Source organism: Acanthisitta chloris, unplaced genomic scaffold, assembly GCF_000695815.1.
Source record: "Acanthisitta chloris isolate BGI_N310 unplaced genomic scaffold, ASM69581v1 scaffold18688, whole genome shotgun sequence".
Classification (NCBI taxonomy): Eukaryota; Metazoa; Chordata; class Aves; order Passeriformes; family Acanthisittidae; genus Acanthisitta; species Acanthisitta chloris.
The window spans coordinates 55904-74155 of record NW_008685603.1 but is presented as its reverse complement, the minus strand read 5'-3'; the positions used below and the strand labels follow the sequence as shown (position 1 = coordinate 74155).

Here is an 18252-nt window from a genome sequence, read left to right as displayed (position 1 = left end):
GGACACAGTGTGGAGGATAGGAGTTACAGTTAGCATTTCCTTCCTGCAAATTCTCACTAGCTTTCTGTTATGCTATTGCTGGAAGGTGAAGCTCTCTGTTCTCATACTGTAGGGCAAGGAAAGGTGTCATTGGGCAATTCATGGAACAAACCCCATCTACCCAGAGCTCTGAGCCCCAAAATGTCTGGTCCTCAGTTCTGCTCTCAGAACAGCTAGTTTGACACTTGTGTCACTCTCACCTGTTTCACACTAGCTTGACTCCACCACGGGCAGCAGAGCTGCTCTGTGCCTAAGCCAGAGGGGAAAATCCCATCCAATGACTCTCTTTCATGCTTCAGCTTCCTGACACATTCCAATAAAGCGGTCTTACCCCTCTCCTCCCACTCAAATAAAATAATACTATTTATTTTTAAATTCTGTCAAGCAATCAAAAGCTCTGATTTAGGAAAATTGCTTGTTTGTTAATCACTTCCTTTTTCCTGATTCAGAGCTTGCTTGCTCATAAAATATTGATTTATTGGGCAGGCAAGGATGCTCTTGGCAATGAAGATGAAAAGCAGAAGTGTTGATAAAAATACATAGGCTTTTTTATGTTTTTGCAAAAGCTAAGCTTAGAGAAGGTAGCTTAAAAATGGAGGCAGGAAGTAATTATAAGGACTATAGGTGGAGTCAAAGTGGAACAAAGAGTAGGAGAGAATAAAGAGGGAATGGAGAAGGCAAAAAAATCAAGAGCAAAATGGACAAGAAACTGTGGAGCTGCAGAGATGGCAGAGGGAGAACAATGTGTTTGAAACAAACTGCAAAAACTAGGACTCCTGATAAGAAAAACCAGGAGAATGAAAACATATGATTCTATGATTCTATTGAGAGACCCTGGTTGCAATACAAAATCAAAAAAGGTGCCCTTGCTTTACCTTGTGTGTTCCCCCCTCTCTGTTTTGCTATGCAAGAACCAGCATAAATAATATGGAAAAAAGGTATCTGGAGACTGTCAGAAGAAAAAACCTGCCTTCTGTGTGAGACTCTGAAGGTCGTTTTGGCTATGGATTTCTGAAGTTGGATGTGTTTTCCAAAGACTGGCCATTTCTGGAGTTAGGCAGAGCATCCTCAGCAACAGAAGGGAAGACTTGTTTGGGACAAATTGTAGTGTTTTGAGACCGGTTGTCTCCCATCCCAGCAGTGCCAGGGCACAGTTGTGCCTCTGATTGGCTCTTCCCACAGCCTCAGGAATTTCATGCCTTTGTGTGGAGTGGGCAGCTGCAACCAGAGGCAGGAGATGCAGGCACATGCGTAATGATTGATCCTGCCCAGTCTGGTGAGGCCTGTATTTTAAAATTTAGACTGGGAGGAGGAATGTAAAGGAGATATTGAGTTAAAGTTTGTGCATGGAGTTATAGGAATACTGAATTCAAGGAGGGAATCACTGCAGTTCCTCTCTGGAGGCTGAAGTGGTAAATGAGCATGCAATTGTTGTGGATACAGTGAACTTGTACTAGCCTGATGGAAGTGCTGCCTGGGAGGTGATGAACCTCATCATGAGTCACTCATTCCTGCCTCAAAAATGCAGGGAAAGAAAATGTTTCGCTTCCTACCACCAGCAGTCTGCCTGTACTTTACCTCATAGGTGTTTGTGGGGGGCACCCAATGCAAAAAATGTATGAGTCTTCTTTTTCTTGCTATCCTGTGCATGATCCTGTAGCGAGTCTGTGCAGTACAGAGGACACAAGTACTCATATTATCTCCTTGGTATTCCAAGGCTGTAAAGCCTCATGCAGAGGTGTTTCTCTTATTTAATCCCAGTGAAACAGTTCCAGAAGAGATGCTGAGGAGGGCCAAACAGATCGGGTTCTCTGACAAACAGATGGGGAAATGCCTGAGGCTGACTGAAGTCCAGTGCCGTCAGCTGAGAGTGAGGAAGAACATAGTGCCCTGGGTGAAACAGGTATGTCAGAAACATTTTGGTCAGGACTTGCAAGAGTGCCAGAGGCAGGAGACCTCCATGTCTTTAGAAACCCCTGGCTCCGTTAACATCCACAGGAGTTTTGATGTACACATGAGAGGAGATCACACTTCACACATGTAGCTGTTACTTCTGCACTGCACACATCAATGTAATGCCGTGAACATTCCCAAAGGGAGAGTCAGAATATTCCTGTCCATATTCTGTGTGGCTGAGGGGAAGACACAGCTATGTGGCTTCAGGAAAAGGCTGAGAATGCTGACCCACCATGCTGTAACCATGAAAAGCATAATATGTCTTCTCTCCTGGTACAAACTTTTCACAGGCTAATACTTTATTTGAAGTGTGCTATTGTTATGGGTTCATTTGCTATTCATTGTGATAGCATGAGCGTAATGAGCTCATCTAGTATTCATAGCAGTGTCACTAGGTGCTCTGCTGCTGCATTTAAGGTATGTTGGTATTAAACTGCCACCAGCTGGTTTTCTGTCCTTAAACAGGGGGGAGAAAACCAACCCAAACTACTGAATATTTCCGAGAGAGCTCGTCTGTATCCTCAGGCCCAATTCCAGGTGCCAAATCTCCTTCTGTTCCCCAGCTGCTGTTTTTCTTCTACGGCTCACCTGGCCACAGAGACATGCCTGGTCTTGCACTGTGTTCTTTCAGCTGCATATGGCACTGCAGTGCTGGATTGATTTGTGTGCCGAGGTACCCTTAATAAGGTCATTCTGCTTGTTCCTGCACGTGTGCCTTCAAAGCATATGTTTCTTCTTGAGCCATGAAGTACAAGTTGCAGTATTAGCACCAGTAATGAGCAGCAGACACTTACACGGTGCTAATGACGTAAGGTCACATTCTCCATTATTCACAAGGATTTGGAAGGCCAGTGGGGATTCCTGAAAGTACTTGAAGTTTGGACAGATTTTTAAATGGTATAGCGTGTAAAAATTCGTGTCAGGACTGCTTTAATATTGTTCCCTGTTCAGTATTCTGGGTAGAAATATTTCAGATGTTCATTCAGGGAACTTCAGCACTCGCTGGTGACCTAGATGGACTAGTTATCATGTATAACATGCAATGAGTAGTTGACACAAACAGTTTGTGAACAGCCTAGTAGGCAAATTATTCTTCTGGGTTCTCTCATGACTAATTACCTAAGAAATTGTTGAAAACTACATATAGGGGGCGGTTGAAAATCACTCTTGCTTTGTGTACCGTTGAATTATCAAGGCACAAGTTATATTGTAACATAAACATATAGTAATTGCACTGCTACTTGGCACAAGTGATTTTGTGTTTGCATTCAGTGTGGGAGTAAGATGAGGTCAAGAGTAGAGCGTGAAGGTTCCAGATGGCCCAGTTAAAGAGGACTGGAGACCTGGAGGAATGGAGATGTGTGTAATTATTGCTGCCAAACAAACTAGAGAATGAGGGCCTTGGCAAGTAGGGGAGGTTCTTGGGATATGTAGGTGTTTCACCAAAGAGATGCAGAGCTGAAACTGCAGCTTAGAAAGAGATGTTAGAGTGTTGTGTTGACTGAACTGCAGGGTCTGAGTGGACAGCCAGGCATATGCTGCATTGCAAGTGCAGGACAGTTCAGATCACCTCCTTATGAGGGAAAGACATGATGGGAAGATAATAGGACTGAAATAGCAGTAGAAAAGGAAAGAGAGAAAAGAAAAAACCCAAAACACCTGCACATGGGAAAGATTTTGCTCTGGCCAAGTCACAGTCCCTTCTCTTCTTCCCTATGCAGATTGACACACTGGCAGCAGAATACCCAACGGTGACTAATTACCTCTATGTCACGTACAATGGGCAGGTAGGCACCTCTTGAAACAACAGTTCCATTGCTGTCTGGTTTGATCTCTTTCCCCTATGCTGTGTTATTTCTGGAGATCTTGCAGATATCTTGGTCTCGTTAGCAACTATTTTGGATGGTGTTACATACAATCCCCTTACAGCAGGCCTGGAATTTTCTCTTGCTCAAATCCTGATCCAGTGCATTTAGTGTTAATGCCCCTGTGTTGTTAAGATCCTGTCATGTATCACCTGTACATGCACAGGTAGGTGCTGGGAATACAGAACTCATGGTTCACTCATCTCATCCTAGCATTCATTATGTGAAACTTCACAGCCCCTTAGGCTGCTCGAATAGCCAAATCAGAGGTGCTGTGTCTCCTTTGGTTTGTGTGCAGCACCACTAATTCCAGGAGAGTTGCACTTGATTTACACTGCAGTAAATGAGATCAGACTTGAGCCCTGAAGGATCAGGCTGTTGGATATGGGCCTGAGCACCAGGAACTGTTTATTCTGAAAAGCACTGAGTTAGGTGCTATGGAGATCCTAATGGCTTTTTTCCCTCCCTTCTCAGGAGCATGATGTAAAATTTGATGACTGTGGAGTGATGGTGCTGGGCTGTGGACCGTATCACATAGGTAAATCTTTCTTATAACTCCTCTGTTCTCCTTGCACCCTCAAGCCTTCTTCAGGTATTCTTATGGTTCATTTGTTCCTCTTCTCATATGGTGACAAAACCCTTCAGAGCACAGTGCACAGGGCATCAATTCCTAACACAAGGTTTGCCTTTTATACTTGCTTGGAGACTTCATTTCATGCCCTGGAAAAAAACAGGAGAGTTATTACTTTTCACTTGACACTTAGTAGTGATTTTCACGAAGTTTTATAGAATTTTATAATCTTACTTTTTGCACACGCTAAGGTCATGAGAACCAGATACCTTGTATAGAATTTTGTTGCTCCCAGACCTGTCTCATATGTTTACTGCCAGCTCATGATGATGTTGTTGTATACTGTGCATTTTACAGCTGTAAGTGTAGGTGACTCTGAAAATATTTTGATCTCTTCAGCTGCTTTTGTATAAGCAATTCTCTGTATGCTGTTTTTTCAGCCCACTCAGATCATTATACAGCATAAGAGTTTCCTCATGGCTGTGGGGATTGGGTCGGCAGACTGCTGAATTCTGCATATGATGACTTTCACTTTTTCTTCTCATGGATCTCTCTAAATGGCTTGCAACTACTGACAAGAAAAAAATTGCTTGTTATTCAGAAATATTTCTGCTCTGCATCTCACAAGAAGTGGTGATGGGTTTTGAAAGCTGAAATTGAAAACTGCATCCATTTGTTTTGCTTGGATGGAGAGGTCACATGCTGCACTCCTGTTGCTGTTTGTAGGACGTGTCTGTTTGAACTCAGTTTTCAGCATGAGTGTTGAGATGAGTGAAATCAGGAGGAACACTCCATGATTATGCTTATCTTTTGTGAATGCTTCTGCCACTCAACATGCTGTGTGCCATGGGTATAAAAAATCAGCATGAAAAAGATGGCAACATTTGTTTAATAATCTCATTGGATGTATGTAAATACATTTTGCACTGTTCACCCAAAACTCATTGCTTAGGTTAGCCATGCAGATCTGATCTTGGTCTCACCTGCTCTGTAGCTTTGATTAGATCAAGACCATCTCTGGAAGAGGTTGCAACTAAAAAAGGCTGCTAAGGGAAACCATTACTTATACCTCTAAAAGACTTTTTTCATAGGTGCAATAGCCAAGTTGATTTTTTTCCTCTTTTATTATCCTTTGAAGCAAGTAAGCAGTGTGTTTTTGTTCTGTGCTTTCACAATTGTGATCAGAATTCAGTTGGATCAACTTAGTGTTCCCTGCCAGGTCAGAAAGGGCTAAATGATTTGGATGGAAGTTAAACACGTGACATTATTTTTCTTATTTCCTTTGTGAAAACTGAATTTTAGATTAAAAAAACCCCGCCTCAACCTTGTGAATTTTATTTGAAAATAGTTTGAAATATATTGCAGGAAAATCTTGAATATGTTAACACTTCTGCAAAGAAATGAAAATATTTGGAGGAAGTGGGAGGCCATTTCACAAGTCATGCTATATTCTGTGTTTTGAAAGAAAATTGTCCAAACTGAGTGTCTTTTTTTGAAGTTACAAGTAATATGTCAAATAGAATCATGATGTGAATCAGTACAGTTCCACCCTCTTGAGCTTCATTGCTTGCTTTGGCACACTTTTCCTGCACACCTGAAGCCTCTGGCTCCCAGAGAGCCTGAGCTGCAGGGAGTGACCTGTGCTCCATGAGGTGTTGCTCAGGTATTCAAGGTGATCCTTGCTCTTCACCTGCAGCCAGGAGGGGACCTCCTGTCCTGGGAGGGGATTGGTTTGTATGAGTCAGCCCTGAAAGCAGTAAGAATACATTCCACCACCTGCATGGACCAGCAGAGTGCTCTGTAAATTTTAAGGTGTGCACATAGTTTTAGTGCGATTGAGACCTGAAAGTGAGTTCAAAAACATGCCCTTGTTGATGTACCTCCTGAGGAGCAGTGTCTGGTTATGTTACAACAGTTGTTACTACTAATACTATTTATTTGCTGTCTTCCCTTTCCCATGTTTGGGCATGACCATTATTGGGTGTGCCTGGAATAAACTGCAAGTGTTCAGCTGTTTTCCCATGTTGTATCTGAAGCAGTCAGATGAGGGTTCCAGATGACCATTGTGTCTCAAAGTTGAGGTTTCTTGTGCGTGTAAAAGTACCTGAGTAATGAAAGTGGAATGAAAAAGTGCAGGAGATCTGATGTCCCTTCTGGGAAAAATCCAGTTTCAGATTTAATTTCCCTCTTTTCTGTGGGGGTTTAGCTAAGGCTTAGGCATATTCTGAGGTTCTTGTTTGACAGAAGTAGGGAAACAACTTATGTGCCTGTCAGTGAGTGACCTGTGCCAGCCATCTGTTTGTGACTAGGTGGAGGCAGCAATTAAGCACAGCCTGAATTTCCAATGTGTCTTGTCACACAATTATATACGAAAATAATACCGGTGGTTAACGATTATGTAATGGCTGTGAACACAACATGATGAGGCCAAGGATTTCTTGTAGACTGTAAGCATAACCATTTAATGATGTTCTTTAGTATGCATCATTCTCTCTTTATGGTTACCTCTCTTAGATGTTTGAGTGCAGAAATTTATTGAGTAGTAGCTGTTTGCACAAGTCCCTATTCCAGTGTTCCCTGAAGCCTGCAGCATTGCCCAAGTCCCAAGAGCTGCAGCTTGCCCAAGACCAAGCACCGGGTGACTCCCCCTGTGCCTGTTTCATTTCAAGGAGGCCAGAACAGTAGGATGTGCTTGTCCCACAGTGTTGCCATAGTCACTGTGGCCTTTAAACCAAGATAAAAGGATCACAGAGTGGCTCTAGAAATGTTCTTCCTTCTAATCTGCCTTACCTAGAGTCAGTGCACCATAAGGTCAAACCCAGTGTGCTATAATTTTTCTCATGTTGATTTAGCCATACACTGCTCTTCTGAAAGGTAAAAACCACTTCAGTCTTCTGTGCTTTACACCACATCTGTACAAATGCTTTGTGTTTCCTGGAGTAAACAGCACTGTCTTATAACAATGGGAGCTCATCTTAGCCACGTCTAAACTTCCGTCTCTTTAGTTTATCCCAGAGCTTGTTGGTTGGGAGGCAGTGGTAGCTGGATGGGTAGCAAGAGCAGACATGAGTATTTATGAGCACAGGATGACAGACATGCTGTAGAGATCTGTCACTCCTGAGCAGCTGAGCTAACTTACCTGTTGTGCTTGGAGGTTCAGTTTTGTGGATGATTAACTTCCATGAGAGGACAATTAGACTTCTTGTTCTGAGCTGACAGGAGACAGTGCTGGCTTTTTTTTTTTCCCTTTTTCTTTTTTCAGCTTGAGTGCTGAAAACGTCTGTTTGTTTTCTTCTCTGCATCCTTCCTTTCCTTGCCCACTTTTCTGTCTCCTGGCAGGCAGCAGCGTGGAGTTTGATTGGTGTGCTGTCTCCAGTATCCGCACGCTGCGTCAGCTTGGCAACAAGACTGTCGTCGTGAATTGCAACCCGGAGACGGTGAGCACAGATTTTGATGAGTGTGACAGACTGTACTTTGAGGAGCTGTCATTGGAAAGGATCCTGGACATCTACCAATATGAGGTAAAGAAAATCAGAAGCACTATAAAAAGCCATGAAGCAACCCAACTCTTCAAAATTCTTGTCACCAGCTTGCTCTGGCAGAGCAGCTGGGGGCGAGGGGAGAGAGCTTGCTCACAAAAGCTGTTTGGTTTGGATCCCAATGTTGCATTTTACACATCATTGATGTTCCTAGCAGACTGCTCAATAATGAATGCCAAATAAATATTAAATTATTTTGCAAGATGCCATATTGTGCAATATTTACAAGCAGATTTAATTTGCTGCACAGTCATTTATCGCACAAATTGTTCTGCCCTTGCAGTTCTGGGCTTTAGCAGTTAAGCACACCCTTGATTTGAAGCACAAGTCCTCCACTTGAAGTAGAACAACTTCTATGCATCACTCTAACATGTGCTCAAGAACTTGCAGGCTTGGCCTTGCAGTACAGTGGCAATGTTGTGGATGTGGTCCAGCGTGCAAATAGACAGATCTGGAATTGCCATCAAAACAGAACATGTTCCAGCTCCTGATCCAGATATTGCACTGGTCTCTTAGGAGTTTCCTAGTGTTCAGATGTCCTGATATGAGAGATGGAGAAGAGTCTCAGGCAGATTTAGTAATGAGAAGATATATAATGTAGACAGTTGGCCCCAACATGGAAAGTATTGATTTTTAAGGCGTAACACACTCATAGAATCAACCAGGTTGGAAGAGACCTCAAAGATCATACAGTCCAACCCCATTGTCATTACTAGACCATGGCACCAAGTGCCACATCTAGTCTCATCTTGCAAACCTCCAGAGATGGTGAATCCACCACCTCCCTGGGCAGCACATTCCAATGCCTAATCACTCTCTCAGTAAAAAAATGTCTTCCTAATACCCAACCTAAATCTCCCCTGGCAGAGCTTGAGTCTGTGCCCTCTTGTCCTCCTGCTGGTTGCCTGGGAGAAGAGACCAACCCCCACCTGACTCCAACCTCCTTTCAGGGAGTTGTAGAGGGTGATAAGGTCTCCCCTGAGCCTCCTCTTCTCCAGGCTAAACAACCCCAGCTCCCTCAGCCTCTCCTCAAAGCACTTGTGCTCGAGTCCCTTCACCAGCCTCGTTGTTCTTCTCTGGACTCGCTCCAGCTCCCTGTTCTACACATTTCTGAGGAAAGTGTGCTTCAGTAAATCATCACTCTCATTGTCCTGATTGGGTGGTCTGTAACAGACTCCCTCCAAGATGTCAGCCTTGTTGGCCTTCCCCCCGATTCTGATCCACAGGCACTCAACCTTGTTGTTACTGACCTCAAGCTCTACAGAATCAAGACACTCATCTTCGGTTTGTGGCTGAGGCTTTTAAAGGTGCTTACAGGAACTTCATCTGCCTTGACACTCAGTGGGAGTTGGCCATATAACTTGCTGAAGCAACTTTGCAGAACCCAGGTCATGTTAAACTTGGGCTTTTTTTTTTGCTCTTTTCCCCAGTATATGAGGATCTGTGTCCATCTCCTTTGTGAATTGGTGCAAGTTTCTAAAAGGATTTTATAATCTGATCATTCCCAAATTTGGAACCAAGCAAAAGCACATCAGAACTCAAGTCACAGTCTCTAGGCTCTGTTCTTCAACCATTTGCAAAATGCTGTTTAGGACCACTTTACATTGCATGTTCATACTTTCCTATTTGTACGTTGTTTTTTAAATTTATGTAAAAACAGAGACTGCTACTGGAAAACATAGATTTAGGACAAAACAAAAGACTCCCTGGTTCTCTGGACTCTAAAAAGCTGATTTTTTAATGCTTTAGGATTATCCATGAGGCTCAGCTCTAAAAGCATTGAACTCTTGTTTACTTAACAGCACTGAACTTCTGAGCTTGGGGCATGGAGGAAACTGGTGTGACAGTTTGTCAGACAAATAACACTGATGAAACACAGCATCTAATTACTGCAGGATCAAAGAGAAGGTAGAGATAGGTGATGAGGGAGCAACTGCTCATTTCAACACGGAGTGCTAGTAATTAGCAGGCTGGGTAAGAAAAACGTGTGAAAAGAGTAATGCATACATATTGAAACTTGCATTATCCTGCTTGTCACAGCAAGGCTTGGTGAGTTTGATGGGAGGTGATGCAGGTCTCAAGGTTTAATAGCAGCATCCTGTGGTACTCAGAGCTGAAAGGGAGGGGCACTCTTGGCAGTTTCACCAGCTCAGCCAGCCATGCTCATCAGCTGGACTGTGCTTATGCTTCTGGGCATGTTTTTAGCCCGTTCTGCTCTTGAAGTAAACCAAAAGGTGATTGTGAGAAGAGAAGGGGCAGGGAGAAGGCAGCAGGAGCTGAGATGGTGGGAAAAAAAAGGAAGATATGAGAGATGCTGAGAGTTTGCTACTCTGGCTTGAGTATGAAAACAACCGATTTGATGTTTGCTCTGGAGATGTTAAAGCCATCAGGGTCTGAGCCTAAACATCCAAAATCAGGGTTATGCTCTCCAATAATTCTCAAGATGAATAGTAAATATTCAGCTGGTTTAGAACACTTTTCTTTGGTAGCAACAGAAAGAAATGGTGTCATCACGCCTTATTTGCAAGCAGGAAAACTGAGTCTCTGAGGAGTAGAGTAGCCTACAGAGTCATGCAAAAGGGCATGGGCAGACCTGGAGACAGAACCCAGACCTCCAGTACAATGTAACCTAAGAGATATTATTTATGTATTTTTTTTGTACAATGTAACCTAAGAGATATTATTTGTTATATGTATTTTTTTAAAAAAAAGGAGTGAGCTAAATGCTAATATCCTGTTAACAGAATACTTCCTCAGGCAAATGCAGTTTGAAGTCAGTCCCTAAGGAAATGATCAAGGTAAAAGTTAATCTGATTCTGAGGTCCTTCACCAATCCTGCAGATAGCCATCCCTCCCAGCTTCATATACAGAGCTAGTGCCATGTTTCAGGCTGTTCTTTTAACCTCTCCTGCTCATTAGCTTCATCTGGTGTTCCAATGGACAATGAACTGCAGCAAATACTTTGAAAAGTCCTGGATCATTGGCAAGCTGTAGGTAAAACCTTCAGCAAACAATGGACACAACACTCTGCCCTCAGTAGAGATGATACATGAGCTCCCTAAACATTAGGATTAGCAGCAAACCTTGGGCAACTGCTAAGCTCAAATAAATAAGTGCACTGTCTTGTCTCAGTTCTTCTGATTAGACAAATTAGACTGCATTGAGGAGGGAGGTTACCAGCGAGGCTGAGGCAGCTGGAACTTGCCTACCAAGAGATGCTCACAGCTTCACACATCCCTATCCGAGGGATATACTCAGCTGTCCCTCCTCTTTCTCTCCCTTGTGTCCTCTTTTACCTCCAGCTGACATTCACAGCTGCTCTGACTCACCAGATACTGAGCTCTGCATAGCTGAACTGTGCTTTGGAGGAAAGTTTAATTTGCTGTGAATGTGCAAAGTTAGGTGGTAGTCTGTGAGGATGACAGTTTTAAAAAATAGAATTCCTTCCTTCAGATTTATTGGTTTTTTGTTTCCAGAGAAGATGTTCCCTTTTTATTTTAATATCTATCTGCTTGAGGGCCTCTTCTGATTCTCTTTCCGTTTCTAAGATCATTCTGAAACGATTCATAAAAGTAAAGGAGGCTCTTAGGTACAATTTTAATGGTCTAATTTGTTTTCAAACTCAGGGAAAAAGAAAACCCAGCTCTATTACTAATGACATAAAAGCAAGGTAGTAATAAAAAGAATGATTTTTGTTATAAACGGGAAAATAATTCTCTCTAGGTTTCTTTCACTAGATTATGTATTGGGTATATTTTAAAGATATCTAATGGCAAGGATGTTATTCATTTCCTTTATAATTAAAATATGCAGTGGCATCCCCTTCTGCCTGCCCACATGTCTCAGTGGAGCAGTCCTGTCCCCTGGCAGGACAGTGGCTGCCCTTGGGGCAGGAGCATGCTTTGGGAAACAGCAGAATTTTAAAGGAAGAAGTGAGCTGCAGCTAGGTTCAATTTATGACTCTTTTTGACTAAAATTGAGTTTGTGATTCTCTCCTATTTGCTTGAATGAGCCATCTCCTCTGTCTCCTTAAGGCTGGAGTCCCTAAAGCCATCCCAACTTTGATGTAGGCCGTATTTAGATTTTAGAGGCTCAGTAACTAGAATTGTTTTAAAGGAAGAAATAAGGAGCAGCTGAGGAGAAGCTGTTAGTTGAGACATTCGCATGGCAAAGATGTTGAGGATAGATTAAGATGTTGGTTGACCTTGGCAGCAAAGCTGGGCTGACTCGTTATCAAACAGGAATCCTTCCAAGCTGCAGGAAGGGATTCACAAGTTTATTCAGTCTCATCCATGTGGGATGGTAAGGAGCCCAGGGACTAGAGAGAATTGCTGTGTTTTGGATGGGTCTGGATGAAGTAAGGAACATATTTCTGAGTTGGAGATGTTGAGCTCTGATGTCATGAGACAAACCTATGTGGGCACCAAACAGCCTCTGTCCTTGCTCCATCCTCTACTAATGAGGCATTTTCTGCTGCCTGTCCTAAGCTCTTTCAGATGGTTGCTGTTGGCCAGCAGCAGTGTGTCATCCCATAAGCAACTGCATGGTGTAAAGGAAAAAAAAATCATCTCCAGCCCTGTGTATTAGCCTGTTAAGCAAATAATAATCTTGTAAACCTTGGGATAATAAGTGCTGCTTAAATGCCAGATATTTTAGTGGATTTTTATTATGGTAGGAAATTAACCATATCAAAGTTGAGCAGGAATTTTCCTAGCATTTATAATCTATTTTTTCACAGTCACTTCTAGTCCATCCTGCGCTCAGCTCACGGATCTACCACTCCAAATCCCTTTAAATCTGTGATAAATAAGTTCCTCTCCCAGGAAGGCCAGTGGGGCTGACTACCTTCAGGAAAAACACACTTGTTAATTAAAAGAACATTGTTCCTCTGCCTTTTAGAGCCAAACCATGGATCACTTGATTTAAGTTTCTCGTTTGTTAGAAGTGGGTAAAACTGTAAAACACATTTGGTTCAAAAGAGTCCTTCACTGCAGCTGTGCTGTAGGCCAGATTCTCCTTTGGGCCAAGTTTCACCAGCTTTAATTGGGAAGTAAAGTGCCTGTTATTTAATTACCCTCAATTATTACACAGTCTAAATGTAATTCATGTCCTCATAGTTGTTGCAGTTACCCTAAGGCTTTTTTTGCTGCTGAAAATTTTCACACCTGACTAGATTGTACTTGAAAGCATTAGTGGTTCTATGTTAAAAAAAAGTCCCATATTTCCACCTGAAGAAGGGTGTGTGTTTGTTAGCAAGCTCACCTATCTCTTGTTATTTGCTGTGTATTATTTCCTCACTGCCCAGTGACAGACATGAAATGCTCCATTGTGGCTGGAGGATGCTGTGCCAGCTTGTCCTGCCTCACCTGCTTCTGGAATTGACATACTTGCAAATAACCTGTGTGGAAACCAGCACATAGGACAAGTTTGCTGAAATACTTGCTACTATCCTGGGCACTATGGGAAATGAGGAGCTAGTCAGGAATAAGGAGCATGGATTAAAATGAAGGGCTAAGTGTATGCAGAGTAATTCAGCATCACAGGCTGACTGATGTGTTGAGCTCTGCTTACCTTTGTTACACTCCTTTAAGAGTGGCTTGGTGGTTTGCTTATGAAGTAACAGTGCTGCCAGACAAAACCCATAAATTTCAGTTTTTTCCCATTGCCTCTCTGCTGGAGGTTACTGCCTTGCAACTCTGGAATGAAAAAGAGTTTTCACGAATGTCTGATGCTCTCCAAGTCTCTGGCCAAGAGCATGGGGGAGGCTATTTTCTCTAAGAGCTGGACTGAAATAGAAAGAGCACCTGAAGCATTTTGTTTGTTCATGCTGCTGGTCACAGCAGGAAAGGGGGAGTAGGCTCGGTTGAAGTGATGGTCTCCATGTTCATATGTGTAGGAGAACATGGGAAGGAGACCTGACTCCACCAAGTGGAGTCTTATCCTCACTGGGAAAGCTGAAGGACCTAAACATGACATGCAAGCAAGGTAACAGCATGTGGTTCAAGCAGGAGTTATAGAAGCATGGCTTGACATCACAAGGTGTGTAGATACTGCAGACTTTGGTTTCCTGGGGAATTTGACCTCAAGTTACTGCTGGGTTTTGAATGATATCAAGGAGGATATTGCTCATGTAGAGAGGCTACGTACTCTGAATCACACTTTGCAAGCTGGGTGCCTCTGGATCAGCACAATTATGATAAAAGCATAGAATGGCTTGAGTTGGAAGGAGGGACCTTAAAAATCACCTAGTTCCAACCCCCTGCTGTGGGCACCCACTAGACCAGGTTGCTCAAAGCCCTGTCCAACCTGGTCTTGAAAACTTCCACAGATGGGCCATCCCTGACTTCTCTGGTGAACCAGTGCCAGTGCCTCACCACTCTGAGTAAAGAATTTCTTCATAACATGTAACCTGAATCTCTCCTCTTTTAGTTTAAAACCACTCCCTCTTGTCTTATCACTGTCTGCCAATGTAAAAAGTTGCTCTCCCTGTGTTTTGTAAGCTCCCTGTAAGTACCGAAGGCTGAACAACTCCAGTTCTTTCAGCCTAGCTGCATAGGAGAGGTGTTCCAGCCCTCTGATGTCTTTGTGGTCCAGTGATCTGTCTTTGTTCACAACAACCTGGAGAGACATGTAATGTAAACATTAGATTTCTAGTTGTGACAGCTCTTATTGTTAAGTTAACTTGGACGTGACTGTGCTCCTCCTATCTGTCTGCCGACAGGGATGCAGTGGCTGCATTATTTCTGTAGGTGGGCAAATTCCCAATAACTTGGCAGTGCCACTGCACCACAGTGGAGTAAAGATCCTTGGCACAAATCCCTTGAAGATTGACCAGGCAGAAGATCGCTCCATATTCTCAGCTATTCTGGATGAGCTGCATGTGGCCCAGGCCCCCTGGAAGGCAGTCAGTACACTGGTAAGTTGGGATGTGCATCTGGGTATGTGCATCTGCTCAGGAGGGCCTGACTCACGGATACATTTCAAAATTCCAAAGACATTTGATGGTTTATTTACTGCCAATGTAGGAGACCTTTTTGATCCATGTAAAGTGATGCTGTAGCAGCACTGGGAGTGAGTGGACTGGAAGTGAAACTGGAAGTGTCTTTAAATCATGTTTACACAACCTGGAGTAGAACCCATGTTTACACAACCCAGCAGAAGTTAGCACCATTGTCAGGCTAGTTTAGTTTATCCTGTTGGCCTTGAGAACTGTTCTAGCAGGTGGAGATTGCAAAGTTGGCACTGCTCTTTTTTCCCCAGTGAAGCTTTATGGACAGGGAAGGCCTGAAGGTGACAACTCTGTAACCAAGAAGTCAGGGGGGCCTTCAGCCCAGGCTGCAGTCCCCAGCTTCTTCCCCTCAATCTTACTGGCTAGTAAAGTGCAAATGCAGTTAGAATTGGAATTTTGGTATGACTTTAAAATATTTTCTTCTTCACAGCATGTTTTTTCCCCTTTCTTTAGAGAGACGCAGTTGAATTTGCAAGCTCAGTGAGATACCCATGTTTGCTGAGGCCCTCCTATGTTCTGAGGTAAGGCTCAGCCATCAGAGCTCTGCAGGGTGGGGATATGGACTCCAAAGGCCTCTTTGAGACAAGAAAGAATAATTTCAGGGGCTGTGCTAGGTGTATGTGGCATAAAGCTGCTCGTCATAACAGGTGGGACAACTGCTCAAACCAATAATGGAAGTGAATGGATCCCTTATGTCCATCAGGCACAGATCAAAGGTAGAACATAATCATAGAAATGTTTGTTTAGCTGCATTACCTTTTTCATATCTCAAGGCCAAAAACATGAACCATCTGGGATATTCTTTAAGGTACCTGAGACTACTACCTGTACAATTAAGTCAGAAGATTGTTTGCCACCAGGAAAACCAAAAGGCAACATGCTGAGGCCATTTATTGGGATTGGCATCTGTTTTCAGAAAATGACAGCACATCTTTTGAATTCAGCTTCTTATTTGCCAAGTTTCTCTGCTTACAGGCATGTTTTATGTCCCTACACTGCTGGCAGCTGCTTCTCATTAAACAGACATTGTGCAGAGCCCCATTTCCAACAGCTAGACTTCTTGAGGAAGTTAGAGCAGTGTGTGCACACAGCAAACTCACATGTTCTGAATGATAGATCACTCTTCTCTGTGAGGAGTTTCTTCATAGCTAAATGACTAGGCACAGAGAGACAGTTTGCTAGGCACAGTTTACAAGGGAAGCAGGATCTTTTTCATATGAAGAAGACACACATATCAAAATAAAGAGAAAAGCACAGTGTCAGTTTTTTTGGGGGGGAGGCAAACACAATTTTTATTTAAAAAGAAGAAAAGGAGAAGGATTTCTTGTATGTTCAACCCTCAAGGAAATATCCTTTAGCAGAGACTCTTGAATGTGACTTTTCTGTCTGGTTTCTGAAGCTTGCAGTGGGGTTGCAAGCAAAGTTAGAAAACAGCCCTTGGGTCAGGAGTATAAGTTAGAAACTGCTTCTGATGTAATTGTCCAGATTTTCAGGGAACATTTCTTTTAGCCTGTTGTTTCCATCTGAATTAAATCCATTATAGACCCTTTCCATGTTAAGTATTTGCTAAAGGATGTTTGCAGGTTAGGGGGACTTCAGTGAGAAAGATGAAACTGGAGGATGTAAACTTTGAGGAACCAGAGGGTGAAGAGCCTGAGCACAGCACCCTGTCTGGCCTCTATTTGCAGAACAGCAGCAGTTCCACAGCTAGACTTCTTCTTCATCCTTTGAGCAGATATGACCTTCAATATCTGACAGTTTCCTTGGGAAACTAAATGCATTTCCCCACCAGTTAAGTACTGTGTGCACCAGCTCACATCCTCAGCGGTGCTCCTGACATAGGTCCATGGATTTAATTGAACTCTATTGATTTACATCAGCTGAAGAGGTAGTCCAGTAAATATAATCACCTAGGTACTCGTGTCTATTTATCTTAGCCCAAAGTGATTGATTTTGTGGGATAGCTCCTTCCTCCACTTTTCTCCACAGCCTCTGTGGGCTTGCCCATCAAAGCAAGGGGGAAGCTGGATGTCAAGGGTAGAAATGGCCAATGTAACATCTTTTTTAAGAGATTCTTGTCTTTAAAAGGGACCTGAATCACTGACTCTGGACCCATGTTTTCCCAGTTCCCCCCCTCTCTGACACTAGTGACAGCAACATTTCAAAGTAGCTTTCAGATACAGCCTGTGTATGTACTCTGCATCTCCTTTAGGGGATAAGATGTTGGGGACAAACACAGTGAAATGGCCAGAAATGAACAGCCTATTTTCATCTGTATTTATACTGTCATAGCCATCATCAGTGGCCTGTGCATTCCCCACTTCATCTGTCACTGAGGAGCAATCGGGGTAAAGTGAGCAAAGAGTCTGTTTTGCCTTGAGCACACAGCTACCCTGCCCCAAGGGGAAGGTCTGGCCCTTAGTGGGGCTGTCTGGCTGACTAGCTGTCTCCCCCAGTGTAGGGGGAGCTTCAAAGACTTGGGTCAGGAAAGGGATTTCACAGCAGTGCTAGGCGACCACAGCTCTTTATTTGGTTCACTGTTATGGTTCTGGAGTTCTCCTGTCTTCTCTGGAAGTATAGTGGAACATCATTAGGTACCAGCTCTGCCTCTCTTTCAGTCAAGAGTGGAGCACATGGCTTGAGTTGGGAATTTGCTTGACTAGTCTATCATACTGAGGTAGTTGGTAACTTTGTGAACCCTGAGCAGTAGTGTCTGATATCTCTCTTGAAGTCACAAGGGAAGCTGAACTGGTTTCTTTTCCTTCCTGTTCTCACAGTGGGTCTGCAATGAATGTAGTATTCACTGAAGAGGAAATGAAGAAGTTCTTAGCAGAAGCCACCAGAGTCTCTCAGGTACTTCATGCTGCTACTGCTTTTCCTTTTTGTGTTTACTGTATTTGTTTCATGTCTACTGTATATTCCATCTCTTTTTGATTCTTTATTGTGTCTTTCTTACTCTTTGCCTTCCGTACTTGGGGACGAGCTACTGAAATTAGAGTTTGACTCCTCAATTTGTTCCCTCACAGACTCCCTAACATGGGAACCCATGCAAGCATCCTTACTGACATACTGCTTTTCCTTTTTGTGTTTACTGTATTTGTTTCATGTCTACTGTATATTCCATCTCTTTTTGATTCTTTATTGTGTCTTTCTTACTCTTTGCCTTCCGTACTTGGGGACGAGCTACTGAAATTAGAGTTTGACTCCTCAATTTGTTCCCTCACAGACTCCCTAACATGGGAACCCATGCAAGCATCCTTACTGACAGGGATG

General features: G+C 43.1%; 1 protein-coding gene across 1 annotated transcript in view; it reads left to right on the top strand.

The window, feature by feature from the left end:
* Positions 1-18252, top strand: part of CPS1 (carbamoyl-phosphate synthase 1, mitochondrial) — a gene marked incomplete at its 5' end in the record, with an annotated part of 60984 nt that overhangs the window by 21880 nt on the left and 20852 nt on the right. Inside the window, 7 exons of the mRNA XM_009079838.1 lie at positions 1801-1942; positions 3717-3782; positions 4335-4398; positions 7771-7952; positions 14692-14886; positions 15433-15500; positions 17757-17832. Coding sequence (XP_009078086.1) covers positions 1801-1942; positions 3717-3782; positions 4335-4398; positions 7771-7952; positions 14692-14886; positions 15433-15500; positions 17757-17832 — 793 coding nt within the window. The remainder of the gene's footprint in view (positions 1-1800; positions 1943-3716; positions 3783-4334; positions 4399-7770; positions 7953-14691; positions 14887-15432; positions 15501-17756; positions 17833-18252) is intronic.